Raw genomic sequence first — 21,919 nt, 5'->3', positions numbered from 1 at the left:
TTAGGCCTCCATCATCTTCTATGTGGAGTCTCCTGATTGGTCTTCCTGCCTCCTGGCGCATCCACTTCCAAACCCTTTTCTGTAACGAAGACAGAACTTTCCCTCTCAAACACGATGGTATCGTGTTCCCGCTCAAAGCCATCGACCAAATTGTCAGTTTTCTTAGGATAAAATTCAAATCCTTGACATGACTAAGGCCCCTGTGGCTGCATTTTTCTCTTGGCCCTGAGTCTGGTGTCTGAGCCCGTGGGACCCTCAGCCCCCTGCGTCTGTGTGTGGGGGTCATGACAGTACTGGCCTCCCAGCCCGTGGCTGTGGACTAGACTGGGAAGGTGTAAGGCACCCAGCATGGGAACGTCAGGTGGTCAAGGCTCGGAGTGCTTTCCCACTGGCCTTCAGAGTCCGGCAAGGCCCATCTCCCAGAAGAGGGCCCGTCTTCGGAACAGCACGAGGACCGGCGAGGGTGTAGTTCCCAGTCCCAAGCCTCTCTTTAGCCAAGCCCGCTGTGTCCAGTGACAACCTTTCGTGCCGAGAATTAAAGCCTACTTTTATTTCTCCCCTCGTGGGTACCCGGTGGAGCCCTCACTGCTCAGGCAGTAATCTGCAGTGGGTGCTGAGCTGGGCGCTCTGGAAAACCACTCCCACTTTCCCAGGGAGCTCTGTGGACAGGGCTGGCCCCGGTGGCCCCTGAAAGGTCTGTGCACCCTCCCTGTGCCCTGTGACCTGCCCTGTCACCCTCGGGCACTTCTGTCCTCACTGGCTTCCCCTGCTTTTCAGGCTGCCTTTCATTCTCTGCAGGCAAACTACACATTGCTTCTTTCATTTCTGTCCTCATCAGTGAATGTCACTGGGCCCCCAGCTTTTTCTAATCTCATCTCCTTCCCCCAAACAGCTCCTTGGGGCGAATTCCCTGCCTTTAAGGTTGTGTGTTAGAGTCCAATAATTTTTCTCCTCCAGCTCCTTTTTTTTTTCCGGCTCCTGGATGCTTCGTGGACCACAGCTGCAAATAGGACCCTCCACTGATGATCGTGGAATCACTGCCACACAGCCGTGGCAAGTATCTGTGATTCAGAGTCGGCCAGGCATGCGGTGCACGTCCTCCGACTCCGGGGTCTTTGGGTTTACATCCTGCCGCAGTAAACACCATCAGTAACGCTTATGGATAATTATATTATCTATAAGATGGTAGAATCTTTAAAAATATTCTTTTATGTTTCAATGACAGTTTACTTTCAATATTATTTTTATATCGATTTCAGGGGTACAGTGTCGTGGTTAGACAATCATACTTTACAAAGTGTTCCCCCCGATATTTCCAGTACCCACCAGGCACCATATATAATTATGACAATATTATTGCCTATATTCCCTGTGCTGTCCTTCGAATCCCCACCACTATTTTGTAACTACCAATCTGTACGTGGTCCCTCTATCTTTCACCCAGTTCCCCAACCCCCTCCACTCTGGCATCCAAAGGTGGTAGAATCTTGAAATAACTATACTTAGGATTTATCTCGGCTGTTTAAGTCAAAGAACTTTATTTTCAGTTTCTTTTTAGACAAAGCTCTTATAAGAATAACAGATAAAAGATCACATACTTACATTTTCCCCTCAATTACAAAAATGCAGATTCAAGAATTTTAAAGTATCAAGTTTCTTGAGACCCAGATAGCTGGGAAAATGCAGCTGGGGGTTTCCTGGTCTGCCACAGACCAGATTCTAGGTCAATTAGAGGGATGTGGCCTATCTCAGCTGTGTTTCCCACCACGAGAAAAAGAGCCCCAGCATACTGAAGAGGCTTATCTCAGAAATTTGGCAGTAACTGGCTTGGAAGGAATGTTGGTCGAGATGAAGTTGCAGCTCAAAGCCCCTCCTGCCCGCCCAGTGCGGGGGTACAAGCCCAGATCCCGCAGCACTGGCTCATGTCTTCACCAGCCAGACCTCGTTGCGACGTCCGTAGGGCTTCATGGGAGGGTCATACCCAGTGCAGAAGTAGATGTCACTCCGGTAGGTGGCTGAGCCCTCCAGGGCGGTGCGCAGCTGGGCGGCTTGGGCTACGTAGTCGGCTTCCTTGGCATAACCCCCAAACTGCCTGAGGGTACAAGGGCAAGGGGCTGGTTAAGAAAGGACACGGTCTCCGGTCTCTGAGACGGGCGGTGGGGGGGGGGGGCGGGTTGTGGGGGGTGTGTTTCCAAAATGGTCGCTCCCGGCGCTTATTCTGACAGTCAGGCTACTGCGATAAGACTGTGAGTCCGTTACTTCCTAGATGGGTAAATTGGACCTCTCTGAGCTGTGGACCCTCATTTGTACAATTGGGGTATGTTTTCTTTTCCCTCCAAGGTTGTTATGAACATTAAGGCAATTATGGTTGTGAAAACCTCTGATGCAGAGCCTGAAACACAATATTCCACACTAAATGTGAGCTCCCCTTTTCCCGTGATTTGTCCCACAGATGGCAGCTGACCTTTACCCTTTTCTCTAGCTCTCTCTACTGCTGCCCCTCTTCGCTGCCTCAGTTTCCAGTTGGGAGACCTGCAGCCAGGAGGCAGGATAAAGGGGAGTCCAGGTGTAGCTGCAAGTGACTGGTTCCTCCCCCAGCAGAGCTGCTTACTGATCAGCGAGGCCCTCACAGCAGTGAGAAGCAGCAGCTTTGTTCAGAAACAGAGCTACCAAAGGCGGGGAAACTGAGGAAGCTTTGGGAGCCCCTGGGCAAGCTTTAAGCATCCCCCCAATAAAGAAACTACCAATAAATCCCTTCCCCAATCAAATCACGAAAGCCTTCTTTTTCTAGTAAAGAGACTTATTTTAAAATCAGGCTTTTCTCCTGATGACAGAAGGTGGTGACAGGAAAGCAGTAAAGCCTGTGTTTTCACGATTATTCTTCTCTCCTTATGTCACCTGCCTAGGCTCCAAAATTCATCCTGTGGCCTGCCCTAAATGCCCCACTCTGAATCTGTGTCGCCCTACAATCTTTATTAGAGTCAAATACATGCCCGTTTCTAATGAGCTTGATGACTCAAAACTCTGAATCTGCATCAGGCCAAGATTAGGCCAAATGCATTATTTTTGGTGGGGTTCTCTGACTCACGCTTTGCTCTTTCCCCAGTGGTTGGTCACGCTCAGCAAGCATTCAGCACGTTGATTACAGGGTTATTGATGTGAAAACACCCAGGACTTCATCTTTAAGAGATTGGTTATTATAATGTCTAGACAACAGCTACAGAACAGGGACAGGGCTGAGGCTAATTTGGAATAGAGGAGAATAGGCTCTTCAAATACATGGGAGAAAAATTATAAGGCAGATGAAGAAAGTTGCGCTCTAGCTTCGCTGAGGCTCGAATGACAAGAAACTGGATTAGTAGACGGAGGATGTCTTTTTTCTGGCAAGAAAAGCCTGCCAGACACTGGAATTATTTTCAACGTGTGTCTACAGATTGAGAACCTCCTGCCTGAAAGTAATCAGATGCTGGGTGAGGGTACAGGCGTTGAGTGCTCTCTGTAGCCCCTCTCCTGCTGTGACACTAACTTGTTCTTTTGTGAAAATGGGTGATGTTGGCTGGTGAAGCTACTGGTTTTGGGAAACATCCAAAGGAGTGGTTCACAACTGCCTTCACTCATCATTTGGAGGAAAAAATGGCTAGCCGTGTGCTCAACTCCCGCCTCTGCCACTTTCCAGCTCACGGGCTTGGGCAAACTCTTTAATTTCTCTAATCTCTCCCGCATCTGTTGAATGGGGATGCAAGCATCAGTCTCAGAAGGCTGCTGTAAACCTTAAAGGAGAAAAGGTTGTGTAAACCGCTCAGTCCAGTGCCCATCACACGGTAAGCTCACAACAAAACGGCAGCCATTGTTGTTACTTCACAGTTCGCTCAGAACAGCCATTCGATTCCCTGACTCCGGAGGTGAGGGGTAGGATGGCGATCTAAAATAGTGTCAGGAATGCAGGGAGAGGGCCTACGGGTAAAGATGGCTCCATCAGCAATCTCGCCTTCTCAAGTAGGTCTGATGGCAAAGTCCTATGTAATCGTACAAACCCCCTCCCCTTCGCCTTTCTTCTTCCTTCTCTCTACTTTATCTTTACTTCCTGTCCTCACTGCTCATGACCTGAGTTCCCTGGTAGAATATAGGCTCCAGGAAGCAAGGATCTTTGTCACTGTCTTGCCCACTGGTATGAACATCTACCACAGTGCCTGGCTAGACTCCTTGGCTAGATGAACGATTCTGGGATAAACAATGGAAGTCACTGTCTTCAGGCGGACAGACCTGCAGATGAGAGTGCTTCAGTCTGTTTGCCTCCACGTTCCCGTAGGCACATAACAAACACCCTAAGGACATACTAAGGGGACAGTAGTGGGAATTCAAACAGGAAAAGTGGAGTGGCTGGAGGCACATTGTAAAGGGACTTTGATCCTGACCCCAGATGCAGAGGTTGGTTTATGAAGGGGTTTTAAAGTAAGAGGTTGATACGATCAGATTGTGTTTTGGAGAGATGCCTCTGGGGGCAGTGGAGGGGCAGGAGAAACGGAGTCGCTGGGGGCCAGGAACAGCTCAGGGTGAGGTGACGAGGACAAAGGAAATTTGAGAGGTGCCTGGATGTGGAGTGGAGGTTGGGAAGAGGGGAGTCGGGGATGCTCCGGGGCTTCCAGCTAAGCCTCGGGATGGACTGATGCCACGAGTCAGAGCAGGGGTTCTAGGCTGAAGCATCACTTTGGGAGGAGGGTTGGGAGGGTCAGCAATTTGGTTTGGGGCATGCTGATGTACTTAAGTTGTCTCTGTGAAATACACTCATGCAACAATGACTGTGTACCTAAGTGTGTGGTAGGCACTGTGAAACTCTCCTTAGAAATGGGAAAGGACTGGCGTCAGAGCTATTGATTTGAGAGACAGATGAGTCTAAGAGATGAGAGAAATATGGGAGTTACCAAAGAGTAGGTGCAGGTTAGAATCGTGGTAAGGAGGGAGACCAGGCATAGATGGAGAGAAACAGAGAACCAGTAAAGTGCTTTGGGGACTCCTAGTCTCCAGGTGGTGGGAAGGACGAGGACTTGGCGAAGGACTCTGAGAAGGAGTTGTCTGAGAAGCACAAGAAGACTGGCAGAGAGGGTACAGAGGATATCGTCACTGGGGGATTTCTAAGTTCATTATCAGGGGAAAAAAACCCCAACTATTTATATTTATCCCCATGTGAACAGACATACTGGTGCATAAAAATTTTGCTATTGCTTCATCCTGGGATCCTTCTACTAGAAATAAGCAAAGCTGGGTGGTCTATGGAATATATGTTCTCCTTCCTGCCAATCTAACCAAGGCACAGAACAGCATGAACAAACCAGAACACCAAACCCTACTAGGCACACAGCCCTGCTAAATGAAGGAAGCCCAGCCCTGGCTGCCTCGCTTGTGTTCCGGCACAAGCTGCCTCACTCTTCTCCGCCTCAGCTTCCAAGCTGTATTCGCAGGGTAACAACGCACTGCCCGTAGCTCTCCGGATTCATGAGCGTGTGTGAGTATGAGTTGAGGCTTGCTCATAAAGCGCCTGGAGCTCCTCAAAGGAAATAAACGCGAAGTCTATATATTATTTTTGTAAGCCTGTTAACAAGTCTCAAAGTCCCCATCTTCAAAGAAGCTCTCCTGGGGGCGCTGTATTTTATCTCACCCAACATCAGAGCTCTGCATTCCTAATGAAGATTTTTTTTGGTTACCATGGCAACCAAGGACATAACACATGTCTTAGATTCCAGAAATACAAAAGGCACTAACTAAAAGGGGCTGGAAGAGTTAGAGCTGGAATCGGGGGAGGAAATGATGCAGGTTCAAGGACACAAAGAACCCTAACATGTTGCCTCCTGGGGAGTGTCTGATAAAGACAGGCAGTGAGGAAGAAAGAGCAATGGAGTGTTTCTGAGCCTGACCGTACAACTTGGTCTGACGCTTTAGCAATCAACACGTCAACACAGATTTGTGGAGTCTGCACTACGTGTAGCTCTGTGCCAGGCCAGAGAAATGCAAGACTGGCAGCTGACAATCTCATGTCAACGGGAAAGAGGCTTAACACTAGAAGGTGTTTCTTGGTATCGGTCGGGCCAAACCTACTGAGCTGAGCACCGCTGAGCACAAAACCCAAGCTAGACACTACAGAGTTGTAGAGATGATACAGATGTCTCTGCCCTTGAGAGGGCAACTGTAGTGGTCGGGGCAGAAAGACACAGAGACAATGTAAAGGGCAGAAGGTTCTAGAATTGAGGTGAAAGGCACAAACAGAATGATCTGAGGGTGGGTGATGGGGAACGATCTGACTTAGAACACAAAGGGAGGGCATTATGGAAGATGTGATATTAAGCAACTATTTACTGAGTATCTCTTCTTAATGCCAGCTATGAACCATATGACAAAAATTCCTGTCCCCCCAGAGCTTGCAGTAAGCGGAGAGACTGGGGGGGACATTTGAGAAGAGCTGGGTGAGTGGTGGTACGGACGTGGATGTTGCATGTGTGTTCAGGGAGCCACTGGGAGGTGGGGGTGGGGTGCTCTGAGAGATCAGGTGGACAGTGCAGTGGGGCTATGCGTGGAGGGTAGTACATGCCATGTCAAGGCGTTTTTACAAGGCTCCCCTCCTTGGTTAAACATTTGGGGATCCAACCCAAAGATCACCCCATCCTCCTACTCAGGGGGAAGGAGCATTTCATTGCTCACTTAGGCTTTTGTCCCAGTCCTAACGTGTGCCTAGGTCAGAGGCGGGCAGCTGCCCACGGCTGGTGCTGAACAGCAGGGGGAGTAGTGTGATCGGTCCGGTGTGCTTTCGGGTTGCCCGTGATCTGAGGGCACCTCGGGAGGGCAGAGGGGGAAGAGCTAGAAATAACCAGGAGGCCCTGGCAATTGTGTAGGCAAGAGGTGATGGAGACCCGTGGCAGTGTGGATGGAAGGGAAGGGGCAGCTAGGAGGTGACCGGAGCTTGGCCAATAGTTAGGTGCGGCAAGTGAAGGAGTTAGGATGCCATTTGAATAGGATGGGTAGGAGAATGGAGGGGACCTTCAGTAAGACAGAGAACACGGGGTCAGATCTGGGGAGGAAAGTTGAGTTCGGTCTCGGACACGTTGATTTGGAAGATAGCTGAGGAGGTTTAGGTGGCGATACCCCCCGGTGAGCAGGACATGTACGTGAGGCTGGTGTTGGGAGAAAAGGCAGTGCTAGCCCTGTGGATTCGGGCTCCTCCACCCAGAAACGGTGACCAAAGCCCCTTCCAAGCACCAGTTTGTAAAAGACTGGTGGGACAACTGACCAGTTCGTGGGGGAATGAATGGTTTAGATTTTAGGTGATTAATTTAGATGATTGGGTTTTATTGCAGAATCTTATCATTGGCAGGACTTTAAGAGGTGAGGTGGCTTACATATCAGAAGTACTCAATTGTCAAATTGGATCAAATTTCCCACTTAGTACAAACGTTACATAGCATAATTGTCCTATGTCTGTCCAGATGGTATGTGAATCCCTCCAGGGCAAGGACTGCATTACCTTGTCATCTGTCTGTTTTACTCATAGACATCTTATGCCAGAATGGTGCCTACTCCCCAGAAAACTAGGTGGACCTACCCCCAACCCATGTCTCTGGCCACCCAGGGGAGCGAGCCCAAAGAGGACAGCACATAACTGGGGCGGAGGCATCTCCCAGAAATGCATGCGAGAGTGGTTTATTTTTAGGTTTTATCTATTTATTTTTAGAGGCGGGGAAGGGAGGGAGAAAGAGAGGGAGAGAAACATCACTGTGAGAGAGAAACATCGATTGTTGTCTCTCAAAGGCACCCCGACCGGAACCGAGCCTCCAGCCCAGGCATGCGCCCTGACTGGGAATTGAACTGGTGGCTCTCCGCTCTGTGCAACAATGCCCACCCGGGTCAGGGCAGAATGTTTTTATTTTTGAGCAGAAATATACTCCCCTATATTTTCAATCCACAGATACCAGTTCTTATCTCTGAAACAACTCACTGAATTATCTTGAGACATTTGGTTTTTTGTGTGTTTTCTCTACTCAAATGTTTCGCCCACTTCAAGGAGCAATCACTTTGCTGGGTCCCTGCTATGTTTTGGTCCCTACCAGAACAATTCCTGGTATAGAGTCGGTAAAAAATGAATGTGATTTTTTTATCGAAAGGATGAATGTGTAAATGCCCTCGCCTTGGCCTTGGAGATGAGTCAGATGGTGATGAGTCTGATGAATGATAAGACATCCAAGGGCTGGACAGAGGTCAGTTTGGAGAGTTACTGATGAAAGGGTGACAAGCGCTGCTATGGGAGGGGACTAAGGTCTTTGGGGAAGAAGACAAAATAGAGAAATGCAGGCCAAGCAAGGACCAAGACCCTGGACCCTCCCAGTAATGCACCATATGTTCTATGTTATAGATGAGAAAACTGAAGCTCAGAAGGCCCAGAGTTGTAAAAATCAACTCTTAGAGCTGAGGTTTGAACTCGAGTACCTTGGTAGTAATGTGCCCTTTTTGTTGTTAATTCTAAGAAAACTTTAATTCCCAGAGGGAGGTGAAGCTATGAAGTAGAGAACATTCACTGGGCGCTGACCTCACATCTGGCATCGCATAGGCATTACGGATGCCACATTCCATCCTCACAGCAACCCCCTGGGCTTGGTACTCTACCCTCATCTTACAGATGGGAAACTGGGGCACAGAGGACTCAGTAACAAGCTAAAGTCCTAGTCATTAAGCAGGAGAGCTAGGAATGCAGCCAGGTCTCCCTGACAATGAACTCTGTGTTTTCAATCATTTCCTTTATACCCAGACATTTCATTAAAACCATGAAACTTTTATCAAGACCACTGAGCCTCTGCTGCTGCTCTTGGTCTCTGTGAGAAGCCAGTGCTGAAAGGCACAGAGGAGGCTGCGCTCTAACCTACGTGGTGTTTCGGGACAGCAGAGGGAGGGCAGGGCGGTGGACCGGGGCTGCTCATTAGGTGTAAAAATAATCCTACTGCCTCTTGTGCAAACAAACCATATTCTGGTAGTGTTATTTTTTTTTCATAGCCTTCTATTCATTTTAAAAGCATGTGAATTAATACTGTGAGTAAATGTATAATTCCTTTGCAGACATCCTTCACAAGGTTAGAGAAAAGGATGGCTGAATTCAGGATGCAAGGCTTTCCTTTTAGAATTTACTCTGCCATTGACTGCGTTCCTTTGAAATAGCGCTTTTGCCTTCTGCAACCCCATTGCCTCTGCCTTCCACGGTAAGGCAGAACGAACATTGGAACGAACATTTGACTGTGCAGTGACACCAAGTGGCTAGGTGAGGAATGATCGTATGCTAATTTAGGATGGCAGGTCAGGTTAGAAGAAAATTCACTGAGCCAGGCTGCACACCAGATGTTACTTTGACCTGTTTAGATTTCAGAGAATTAAAACGAAGCTTCCACAGACCAGGCTTTAATAGTACCTTTTAAACAGATACCCTTTCCCACCATAAGGAACCAGGGTTCCTTAGAGAAATGACTAATTCCAGCTGTAGAACAAGGACTGTTAAGGTTGAAATAAACCAGAAAGCAAGGAAACTACCGTAACTGTTATTCTCAGAACCACAGGAGCCCTAGCTGGTATGGACCCTAGTCCATACCTAGCTCCCTAGTGGACTGAGTGCGGCTGGTTTGATTCCCAGTCAAGGCACATGCCTGGGTTGTGGGCCAGGTCCCCAGTAGGGGGTGTGTGAGAGGCAACGGATAGATGTATCTGTTGCTTATCAGTGTTTCTTTCTCTTTCTCCCTCCCTTCCCCTCTCTGACAACAACAACGATGACAACAACAAACCCACAGGAAATAACAAGTGTTGAGGATATGAAGAAAAGGGAACCCTTGTGCACTGTGGGTGGCTATATAAATTGGTACAGCCACTATAAAAACGGCATGGAGAGTCTTCAAAAAATGAAAACTAGAACTCCCACGTGATCGGGCAGTTGCACTTCGGAGTGTATATGTCAAGGAAATAAAATTATTACCTTAGGACATATCTGAATCCCCATGTTCAGTGCAACGTTATTCATAATAGCCAAGACCTGGAAACAACTTACCATATTTTGTCGTGTTTAATGTGCTCCTGTGTATAATGTGCACTCATGTTTTGGTGCACATGATACATGGGATTATTATACCCATTATCATACCCATGGTATGTCATCATTACACCCATGTACAATGTGCATCCTTATTTTATCCTCAAAGATTTGGGCAAAAAAGGGAGCATCATCCATGGCAAAACACGTCACTGGCCGTCCACCGATACATGGAGAAAGAAGATGTGATACACAAAGGCCTGCCACTTGTGACAACGTGGGTGGGCCTTGAGGGCATTATGCTAAATGAAGTAAGTCAGACAGAAAAGCAAATACTCTGACCTCACTTACACGTGGACTTAAAAAAAATGAACTCAGAGATACAGAGACCAGATTGACAGTTGGCAGAGGTCGGGGGTGAGAGAAATGAGGAAAGGTGGTTAAAAGGTACAAACTCCCAGCTCTCAGAGAAATTAGTTCCGGTGATGACATGTACAGTAAGGTGACTGCAGCCAGCAATACTGTGTTGTACATGTGAAAGTTCCTAAGAAAGTTCTCGTCTCAAGAAAAAGAATTGGTAAGCACGTTGGGTGGCGGATGGAAACCCAACTTCATGCGGTGACCGTTTATGGAAGCGCGATGGAACTGTCCCCATACCTGGAGTAGACAGTGATGCTCTCCCTGTCCTCGATCTTCACGCTGTCGTCGCTGGGAACCGGCGGGTCGCTCTGGAACTGGTTTGGGATCCGGAACCAGACTTTGATCTTCTTCTCTAGGGCGCCGCCTTCACTGGGGAACACGGCAAAGGAAATGGGGACGGTCATCCCCATCCCGATTCCTGAAAAGAGGAAAACCCGAGGAGTGAGGTGGGAATGAAGGCAGAACCTGCTCAGAAGGCCTGCTGCTCTCGTTCTCCTTCCACCGCAATCCTTCCTGTGCACGAAGCCAACAATAAACACGCGCGACATTAACAACACGTAGCCAGACAGACCCAACAGACCTCCGCTTTGCATGTATTGGAAGTTGGAGTGTAGTGAGTGATTCCACTCTTTTGGAAAAACAAACTATTTAGTAATACATATCAAGACCGCGAATATATCAGCATCTAATCACTTTCTATCTCAATAATTAATTTAAAGGAAATACCCAAAATACAGACAAGGCTATGGGTAATAGGATATTCACGGCAGCAGAATTAATGATTATGAGAAACTGGGAGCCATATAAGTGGCCTCGAAATTAGAATATATCTAAGTAACCTATAGGCACTGAAGCAATTTAATGTAGCTAGAATAATTATGCTGGATAAGACTATTTCGCAACAGTGGGGAAAAGTGATGAAATAAGTAGCAGGAGCAGGGTGTGCAATTACACAAACACTATGATTATATTTTAAAAGAGCCCTAAAGAAATACCCCCCAAAAGACAATGATTGTACTAGAAAAGATGGATGAGGGGTGCTGTTTTGTTATTTTCAAGACTTTCTTTAAGGAGTTTTATAACTTCATACATATTTCTTTACCAAAAAATGTTATGATAGTGTTAAGAAGAAAAGGATTCCTTCCTGACCTCCCATAGGTCAACTTATCACCTGCAGCCTGGTTACTGTGGTCCTAGTAAATGCTAGTGAGGTTAACACCAGTTTTTGTAACCTAAGTTATCAGCTTGAGAACTATCCTAAAAATTCTCGTGATGTCTCTGTTTTCACCTGGCATTCTGACCCATGTTTTTTCAGTAATTCCAAAGTACAGTCCAAACTGGAGAGTGTAAGAGTTAACTTAAGTTCATATGATTTAATGCTAATTGGTACATGGAACTTCAGGCCTATCATTTTAAAATAGGGAGGCAGCCAGCACCGAATGTTGTCTTTTTTTTTTAAATGCTCATCATGACTATTTCCTTTATTTCTTCTTTTTAAAATTTATTTTAGAGACAGAGAGGAAGAGCGGGGAGAAAGAGAGAGAGAGAAAAAGAAATATTGATTTGTTGTTCCACTTATTTATGCATGATTGGTTGATTCCTATATGCACCCTGACTGGGGATCGAACCTACAACCCTGGTGCATCAGGGTGACACTTCAACCAACTAAGCCACCTGCCCAGGGCTCTGGCTGTTATTTTGCTGGAACAGAGCAAGGGACCTGAGGGGTACTTATCACTCGCTATCCCTCAGTACCCCATGGAGTCCAAGCTACCAGGGGGCTGACGATGGAGATTTCCTGCCTGGGGGTAGAAGCCTGGAGTCAGAGGGTGGCCCTCTCTTCGTGGCTTGGCTTACTGTGGGCACACTTCCCCCCGTCTAGCAATCCAAAGACATAAGCACCATAGGGTTTAACCCCCCTCCTCCCACACCACCACCACCAAAAAAGGCCTTATCTAACAGAAAAGCTGGAACTCGGTGACATCAGGCAGGGATACGACAAAGCCAGGGGTGGCCTGGGCCGAGTCAGTGTGGTCTCCCGGAGCTTCCCTTGTCAGGCAGCACAGCACGTTCACGTGTCATTAAAACGGGTCATGACAGGTGCCTCGTGGCCTCTCCCTTGTGTTTTCACTGATAAAGTGAGACCACGCCAGGCTCCCCTGAGACCAGAGCCACGTCCTTCAGGGACACTCACCCTTGTCATTGGTGCCTCCCACATACTTCATGACTCTGGGCATGGCTTCCCGCAGAGCCTCATCCACTGGCTTACCCGTCACCTCCACTGTGGCAAATCTCCCGCCTTCACAGGCCCTTTCCTCATAGGACACTTCTCCCTAGAGACACAGAATACACAGTGCTTAAAAGATGTCCAGTGGCAACCTGCGAGGACTCGGGAAGCAGTAACAATCCAGCTACAGGAGGGAGAACTTCCCGTAACAGCCTGAGTATGGCCACAGGGTGGAAGAAACAGCCCTGAGTATAAAGGGCCATGAGAAACAGGTTCTGGGATTTCGTACCAATGTAGAGACAGCAGAAAAAACTTCAAGCAATCAATATTCTCAGAGAGGGAAGGGAAGATATTGCCTCCAACAGCACCTAGAATGCTATAAAAATAGAATGTTCAGAGATCAAGGAGCTCTTGGAAATTAAAAATACAACAGAAATAAAATATTCAGTAGCAAGGTTGGACAATGAAGTCAAAGGAAATCTTTCGGAAAGTCAAGTAAAGAAGGCAAAGAAGTAGAGAATAGGAAAGAAAATCAGAGGATCAAGCCAGCAGATCCAATATCTGAAGAACAGAAGATCCAGAAAAAGAGAAGAGAAAACTGGAAAGGAGGAAATGCAGAAATAGCACAACAATCCCACAAAACTGTAAGGCCCCAAGATGAGCCTCATTCCAGGAACAGTGCTGCCAAGTTCCAGAAGAACCAGGGTAGTCCTCTTCACACTCTGCTCCCAGATGCGGTCCCTCTCCCCACACATCGCACTGAATCGTACCCGCCACTCCCCTGAACGCTCAGCTCCACGGCCACTTCCCCACAACCTCCCTCCCTAGCAGCCTCGCCTCATCACCATCCTGCCCTGAGTCCTGGGCCAAAGGTCATCACTCTTTCCCGTAGAGACCCCTGCAGCTCTCTGTCATCTCCTCCTCTTTGCCATCTGATAGCTCAGTAACATAATTTGTATTTCTGAACATATGGTAAGCAGGTATTCTCAAACTTTTTAAAAATTTCAGTCCATAACAAGAAATACATATTTACATACCCTGTCATGAACACACAGGTGATTAAAACCGTTTCACGAAATAATACTTTACCCTTGTGGACAGGATGCATCCTGATACACTTGTCTTTTTTTCCTGTTTATTCCCATTTACTTCTATTGTACTCTAGTTGGGTGGATTTTATTATTTCCACTCAGAGAAGAGAAACTTGCGCCATATTGATGTTACCATCTGGTGACGGAACACTGGAGAAACCTGCAGAGTCTCCATGGGTAGGAGCCACGCCACAGAGCGTCACACGTGAGGTGTTCCATGGGAATTTACTGACTAAGGAGCTGCCGCTCTTACTGGTGATTATGAAAAATAAACACGGTAAAGGACCTGGCCACCCCAGGCCAGTCAACAGGCTTTCCTATCAGGTCCTGGACTGTGGACGCCCAGCTCCCGGGGGGACAGAGTGGGTCTCTGCAGAAGGGCAGGACTGTAGGGCTACGCGGGGCCTGCGTAGTGTGAAAAAGCGCCATGCATGTACTATTATAATTTTATATTTAGAATGTAAAAAATACCTGATGTTTTTATAATACAAAATTAAAGGAGAGTAGTGAGAAAGGGTCCAGGAAACTCTGAAAGCGAACCCTACGTGCCAATTGTGTAAACGTCCCTGCCCTGCTTGACAGTCACTGCTCCAGCCACCATGAGCCACTTGTATTTGACACCATCATCACACTGTTCTTTGACTCTTCTCTTTCACCCTGTGGGTGACATTATACCAGACCAAGAGTCAAGAGGCCACAGACTGACCTGGACTTTGGGGCATCATGCCTACTAATTCTGTGGCTTGCTGTGAGGCCCTCCCTTGGGTGAGTCTGACATTCCCAGCACCTTCAATAGCAAATTGCTACATAAACTTGAGGTGTTTTGCTCTTCCTGGCTTTGTCTGTTACAGCAGAGACCAGACTCAGCCTTCACTCGAAGTCCACTGAGTCTCATCCCTTATAATGTCTTAAATTCCAGAAATGCCACTCTGAATCACAGAGTTGCCGCATGAAAGAGGTTTAAAGTTCACCCAATCCAACTAATTTTACCAAAGAGGCAATGAAGGACCAGAGAGACTGAGTTGCCTAAGACCACGCAGCTCCTAAATGTGAAACTGGAACCAGAATTTAAGCTCCTGAATGTTATTTTACTGTTTTAGTTTCAAACACTACAGTTCGTTACACAGAAAGTAATGATTCTCTGCATGGAACGGAGGTCACTGAGGCCACCCCCCGCGGCAGTACTTCATCTCCGGAGGAAAAGAGCTTTGAAGGATGTCTCTGGAGAATTTCTAGCAGAAAGGTTTAAACGGGACCACGTTCTGCAATGCCGTCGGTCCTCAGTGACTGGCAGTCCCAGTCATTCCAAGGGGAGGCGATAAACGAATGAAATAAAGTTCCAAACCGCTTCCTGTGAAGAGCATATGGCTCATTCCAATTGCCAAGCGGGCACATTTAAATGTACATAAAATAAGTAAAAAGCAGTGTACCTTGTGTGAATAAAGAAATTACAAAGGGTGTTAATTTTTCAGGGTATCACATTAAGAAAACATGATGGAATTAGATCATTGAAAATGACTTATTAATTGTCAGTGTCTTCATCCCCAATAAGTCCTCAAATTTTACATCTTAGTCTAATGCTGTCAACCAACAACTATGGGATGTCTATGGTATAACACTTGCCAGGGGCTGCAAAACAGAGACAAAAGATACAATGTCTGGCCTCATGAGAGGCACGGTCTGCTAGAAGTAGCCAGGAAACAGGTCATAAAATAATGGCATGTTTAGGAGGAGAGGAGTGTAAAGGCAGCGTGGGACCACAGAAGAGAGTTACTTAGGTTAGTTTGGGGGGCATGGGTGTGTGTGTTTATGTGTTTGGGCAGGTTATGCTAACTCTGAGGGGTTTATAGATCATCCAACTGGACATCCGGTCACTGATGCACGGATTCATTCAACAAACATGTATTGAAAACCTCTGCCAGGTGCTACAGATTTCGAGCTCAATGTGGCACAGGCAGTCTAGCTGGGTGGTGAGAATGATATACATTATTACACAATGTCGTACATGCTCTGGCAGTTTAGGGAGGGCAATTCCAGATAGGGGGCACCACAGGGGCGGAAGAGAAGAGTTAGGGAACAGCGTGATGATGGTGACGGATACAAATGGTTCGTGGTGGCTGGAGCAGTGACCGTCAAGCAGGGCTGAGCAAGAGAGGGGCCAGAGGATCTGGCGGGGCCCAGATCCTGAAGAACTCACAGGCTGTCACAGGCAGTTGGGTTTGTAACCATCAAGCCAATGCTGGTGATCTGACAGCAAGTCAGTCTCGTTCAACCCCCAAATGAGTTCAAGTGATTTTTGTGTGTGTGTGTGTTATGTAAATATAGGATTTTACAAGTGTGTCTGAGGAATGTTATAGGTGGTCTGTGCTCTCAGCCTGTTCTCCAGGAAGACTGCTAATTAAGCAATCTAGTTTGGTGCAGAAAGCCAAGACCCCCATGAATAGTCTACTATCCTTTGAGGTTTAATTCAGCCCCATTTCCTCTTCCTCAGTGACCTTCCTATGAACTCCAAGGGCAGACAGCTCTAGAGTGGAAGGGCCCTCACCTATCTGTCAGTCCACCTGCCTCCTGCTATTGCTGAGCCAGCTTCCATTGTGCCCAACAGGTCTGGAGACCAGCAGAGACCGGCATTGGGATATAAATCTGGGAGTCGTCAGCACAAAGGGTGACTATAGCTGTGAATGAGGTTGAGATTGCCCGGGGAACATTTACAGAACATTCTATATAAATCAAATTGTGTTAATTAATCCCCTGCCTAACAGCCTTCTCTGACCAAGTTCTTAACCTATCCCAGACGGTCCAGGGACCACTTATAAGTCTCATCCCTTATAATGTCTTAAATTCCAGAAATGCCACTCTGAATCACAGAGTTGCCACATGAAAGAGGTTTAAAGTTCACCCAATCCAACCAATTTTACCAAAGAGGCAATGAAGGACCAGAGAGACTGAGTTGCCTAAGACCATGCAGCTCCTAAATGTGAAACTGGAACCAGATCCTAGCTTCTACCAGGGACCTAGCTTCTACCTACCTGGCCAGCTACACCCAGAAGACCTGGTCACTGGCCCTCTGCTGTTTCCTTAAATGCCAAGGTCATTCCTGCCTCAGGGCCTCTGTACCTGCTGCTTCCTCTCCTGTCTCTGCCTGAGGGACCCCTACTCCCCCAACAGATCCCAACCTGAACATCTTTTCCTCAGAGAGCATCCTAATGAAAAACAAGCTCCCGATGGTATTTTGTGTAGGTGCTTGCTTGTCCTTTCACAACACGGTACTTATTGTAATTAAAATGGAATGGTAATGTTTTTAACCTCCACCTGCAGCCCTAAGCCCCTTGGGGTCCGCGATAGTCTGTACTGTTTACCACTGTGTCTCTACATCTTGCATACGGTAGGCACTCTATTTGTGAGAAAGGAGGCATTGGGGCGAAGCCTGGTTTTTACTCTAATGACAAGGAATGCAACAGCGGGACCAGGTGGAGAGATGAGAGCCCGGTCTGGTTGTATTTATCCTGGAGAACAGGGGTCACAGTGCCTTAAGGTGGTTCTGTGGCAGAACCAGCAGTTCAGAGCCGGAGCTTCTCTACTGCTGGGTTTCACAGCCTCTGTGTCTGAAATCTCTTGCTAAACCCTCAGGATCTCTGAGAAACTTAGGTTTGAGGAATGGACATTAAAAAACTGTTTTTAAGGAGCTGAATTTGAGTAGAGTTCTCCCTCTTTCTGCAGAAAATAAAGCAGCCAAGTTAATACAACTAACACATTTGATTTTTCAAGTGTGATTTCTTTAAGTGAGGTTCCTTGTTCCATAACAGTCCTCCTCCGCTCACATTCAGCTAGTTCATGCTCCCCACTGGTTACTAGAAGATGATGTTGGCCTGCGGTAACCAATTTTCAATATTTAGTGGGAACCCTGGGCATGTTCAAGTCCCAGACAGAGATCTTACAAGAATGCTGCTTGGTGTGGGATTTACAAGTCCCTCGGTAAGGTCATGTTTTCCCCCTTGCCACTTGGGTGGGTATACATTGCTAATTTTGAAAGCCAATGTTCTCATTAGAAGAAACTATTAATAATAACAACCATTATCACCATCAACCCCACTTAGTACTTTCTATGTGTAAGGTTATTATTTTAAACATTTTGCATGGATTCATTCATTCAATCCCTCCAGCAATCCTGTGAAGAAGTTAGTGTTTTTATCTTTATTTTCAGATGAAGCTGGAAGGAGCACGTGAGGTTGTGGGCTCCTTGGGCACTTAAGTAATTCATGGGCCCAACTTACAGTTGGGCAAGCGGTGGAGCCAGGATTCAAACCCAGGGAGTCAGGTCCCAACCACTGTGAACGGGCTGGACACAAACCCCCAAGGATGTCGGTTATTGATGTCAGTGCTGCTCTGAGTACCCCCAAGATCCACCCAGCTCAACAAAGCGACTACGTGTCCTCCTCCCTCCCCAAGCAATGCAGAAGGCATATGATAAGGTCTGCAGTCTCCTGGGCCTCCCTCCTGGTACCTGGAATCAGTCTCGAACATCTGGTGAGCCCAAACCCGAGTCCCACGGGGCACCGCCTGTGCCACCCCTGTGCCCAGGAGAGCAGACAACACTTTCTCACTTACACTCTTTCCAGGGTAAGGGAGAATTTCAGGGAGGGGCTCTCTTCAGAATAAGAACACCCTGAATTTTCATATATATACACACATATATGAAAGCTTTGCAAGTATCTGAATGCTTTACAAGTATCTTAATTAATTGTTACATAGAAGGCACTGTTATTCTCATAGCTGAGGAATTTCGGGGTTCAGAGTGGTTCAGAGGTTAGTAAGCACCTAGTAGAGGTAGAGGGAGGGTTATCTATTATCTGAGTTCAGGTACCTGGGTTACTTGGTTCCTGAGCTAGAACCATGGTGGATTCTCTAGCAAGAGCCACAGGGAAGCCCTTGTACCAGAAACATGACAGGGTGGAGAAGGAGAGGGAGAATAACCTGGCTTCTCCCACCTCCAGCCCTCTCATCTCCCACTAGCGCCTCCCACTGGGCAAACCTCTCAGGGAGCCGGCTGACTCTGGAGCCTGGGAAACAGCCCAGGGGGGTCAGCCCCCACTCCAGGTGGAGACACGTAGAGCCAAGCAGGAAGTGGATGAGGAAGGGATCTGAGAGCAACAGGCAGCAGACCAGCCCAGACCACCAGCCTGCATTGCATTTTCTGTTAACCCAAAAAGACCAAGAGAGCCAGATTCTACTCCAGAGAGAAAAGCTCTGTGGGAGTTGTTGGTAACCTGTGGATCCTTCTAGTGTTGGGGCCAAGAGGGACCCCAGAGATCACTAGGCTGAGTCCATAGACTGGCATGTGCACAGGCAGATCCCGCCCTAGACGGATCCTTCAGCTTGCAGCGTTTACGAGCATTTGCCCTTAGTCGCCAACAGGTAAAACTAACACAGTTGCCTTATTTAAAACCACAGCCTCAGTCTGAACGCTCCCTGTTCCTTCCTCCACCAATCACCATCTGATACAAATGACTTACTTGTTCATTAGCCACTAAAGTGTAAGTTCCAAGAGGATAGGAATTATGTCAGTTTTGTTTCACCCTCATTGCCTATAAGAGTGCCTGGCACACAGCTGGCACTCAACGAATAGATATTTGTTGAACTAGTTGATTTCAAAATGAGATTTCACACGAAGAATCTGGATCGCTGATTTTCCTTAAACAAATCTGGCCACTCTGGTTCACATCACTGCATAGCAACAATGCCTGGAGCCACCCTGAGGGTGAAGACCCGCCTTCTCTCTTTGGTTTGCTGAGGTCCCCCCTTTGCCTTGTAGTCTAAAAGGGCCCACTTCACTCATTCCCATTAGCTGCCTGGCTGCTTGTAGGCATTTGAATGGCACCCTTGATCAGGGCTAAAGGGCTCACCCTATAGCTGAGGACACGGAAACCCCCACAGATGAAGTGCAGGCCTCTCCCTACAGTTGCTTGAGGAATGCAGAGTCCCGTTGAGGGCTTCTGTGTGGTGATTTCTGTACTAGGTACCAGAACGTGGTCCCCACACAACACAGTCCTTTAGCAAATGAGGCCCTGGGTGGGAAGCTGAGCATGCGCAGCCACTACGTGCACAGAGTACGCGTCACCCAGAAGATTGTAATCTAGTGGCCAACTCCTCGTTCTGAAGGGGCAGGCCAATTTGCCTGTATTGTCAGTGATGTCAGTCTCCGTGGAACACAGCAATTATCAAGGACAGCACTTTTTCCATTTTTTTCTGCAACCCAGAGTTTCTCAGAAAGCAATGTTCAGAATGTTTAAATGAACGAATGCATTCAACAGGCGCTGTCCATCTCGCCAAACAGGGCTCCTCCCAGCCAATCAGCCTGGCTGGTACGAGTCCCCTCCTCCCAGCAGATCCCTTCGCCCTGTGGCACCGGACCTATTCCGTCCCTCCTTCCTAGTCCAGTGCGGGGCAGCGCCCACGGCAGAAATCTCAACGCACAACCCGGGGCACCTTCCCGTCCCACTGGCCCTTCCGAACCCTCTCCAGCCCCGAGCAGGACGCGTTGGGAGCGCAGCGCCTTTCGGGGTCCTCGGCAGCCCTGCGGGCCTACCTTGTCCCCTTTGCTCAGGACCTGCCAAGGCCACGTCTCTACGCTGCCGAACAGCGAGTTCCTGATCATGCCCAACATGGTGTCGTCGCGGGGCTCCGGACCCACCACCGCACGCGGGGTGGCGGAGGCGGCTGGGCCAACGGGGGGCAACCGCGGGTCACGCGGCGAACCACCGCCGGTAGCGCGAAAGGGCAGGGAGGGCGGGGCGCCTCGGACTCCGCCCCACGGAACCGTGCTCCGTGGGGAGGGCCGGGGGGTGGGGCGCCCGGAGCGGTGGGAGAGGCGGGAAGAGCGGCGCTCCGCCTCCGCGGGGCTGCATTTGGTCCTGGGGACGGAGCTGACACTTCGGATCCTGGCTGGTCGCTCTCAGACCCTCCTCCTATTCCAAGACTGACTGGCTTGAGAAGTGCCTGCAAACTGCTTGTCCCCCGTAAAGAATTTGGGCAGCGGTCGTGGAGAACTTTCTACCTCCTCTCACATTTCTGTCCAGCGCCCAGGCCAGACTTGGAGCCCCTGATTCCTCCCGGGCTTTCCCAGGCCTCCCCTAAGGCTCTGTCCCCGCAGGTACTGCGGTCCAAGTTCACAGTCTCCGTAGTCCCTCCCCCCACCTCCGCGCCCTGCCGCTAGAGCACCTGACTGGGCATCTCCACCCAGAGGTTCCCCGAGTTTGCCCTCCCCACTCCCACCTCTCAACTGAAAAAGCATCTTCACTAGCTTTCCATTGTACTTACCAGTTTCTTTCCTCCAATCTGTTTTCAAAACAGGTTCCCCATTAATTTTCCAAAGCAGGGCTTTCCTCATTCACTCCTTCTTTCTATTCAAAACCTTCTAAACAAGTGCCATTTACTGAGTGCCTGCTCTCCCTGAAAGTGTTTCGCAAATACTATCTCCATTCCTCACACAACTAAAAATAACTATTTTACTGGGGAGGAACTCGAGGCTCAAAATAATTCCGTGACTTTCCCAAGGTCAAAAACCGGTGTGTGGCTTGTCCAGGATTGGAATTGTGACTGTGGTGTCAATGTTCACCACGCTTTTATTGCACTCTGTCACCCGACTTTTACCATCTACATACACCCTCTGTATGTCCCTGGCTCGGTGCCACACAGATGCCTCCATCAAGACATCTTCCCCGTCTAGCTCACCTCTGGAAATCTGACTTCTCTGAAAGTTCAACTTTCACTGTGTCTCCAGAAACACTGGGTGGTCCTTCTGTCTGAAATTGTGCTATTTTGTTGCTATTTTGTTTATTCTTTGTGCAGGCAGCTCTGAACCAATGCAGAGGGCTGATGGATTTCCTGCTGAGCCTGCATTTTTGAGTCCAGGCACATTGAACCTTGAGCCAGGCAGTGGGAATCGATAAGGGTGATATGGATGACTTCCAGCTTTGTGGTAATAGATGTTAACTTTATTAACTATGTATAAAAAAGGTATACTTTTTAACAAATAAATATTTGTCGATAACTCTAACATAAATGACCATTTAATTATTTTATATTTTCTTGACTCTAAAAGGCCATTGATTATAAGAGGCACTGTTATTT

General features: G+C 48.0%; 1 protein-coding gene across 1 annotated transcript; it reads right to left on the bottom strand.

Annotated features, from left to right (window-relative positions):
* Positions 1-1,517: 1,517 nt before the first annotated feature.
* On the bottom strand, positions 1,518-20,580 carry HEBP1 (heme binding protein 1). The gene is made up of 4 exons (XM_037033883.1): positions 20,376-20,580; positions 12,666-12,804; positions 10,709-10,889; positions 1,518-2,092 (listed from the first exon to the last, which is right to left on the bottom strand). Exons 1-4 carry the CDS (start codon positions 20,451-20,453, stop codon positions 1,921-1,923), a joined length of 570 nt encoding a protein of 189 aa, XP_036889778.1. The 5' UTR covers positions 20,454-20,580; the 3' UTR covers positions 1,518-1,920.
* Between the last annotated feature and the right edge of the window lie 1,339 nt (positions 20,581-21,919).

Source organism: Sturnira hondurensis, unplaced genomic scaffold (genome assembly GCF_014824575.4).
Source record: "Sturnira hondurensis isolate 20B ecotype Veracruz unplaced genomic scaffold, ASM1482457v3 Scaffold0021795, whole genome shotgun sequence".
Taxonomy (NCBI): Eukaryota; Metazoa; Chordata; class Mammalia; order Chiroptera; family Phyllostomidae; genus Sturnira; species Sturnira hondurensis.
This window is presented reverse-complemented; position numbering and strand designations above follow the sequence as displayed.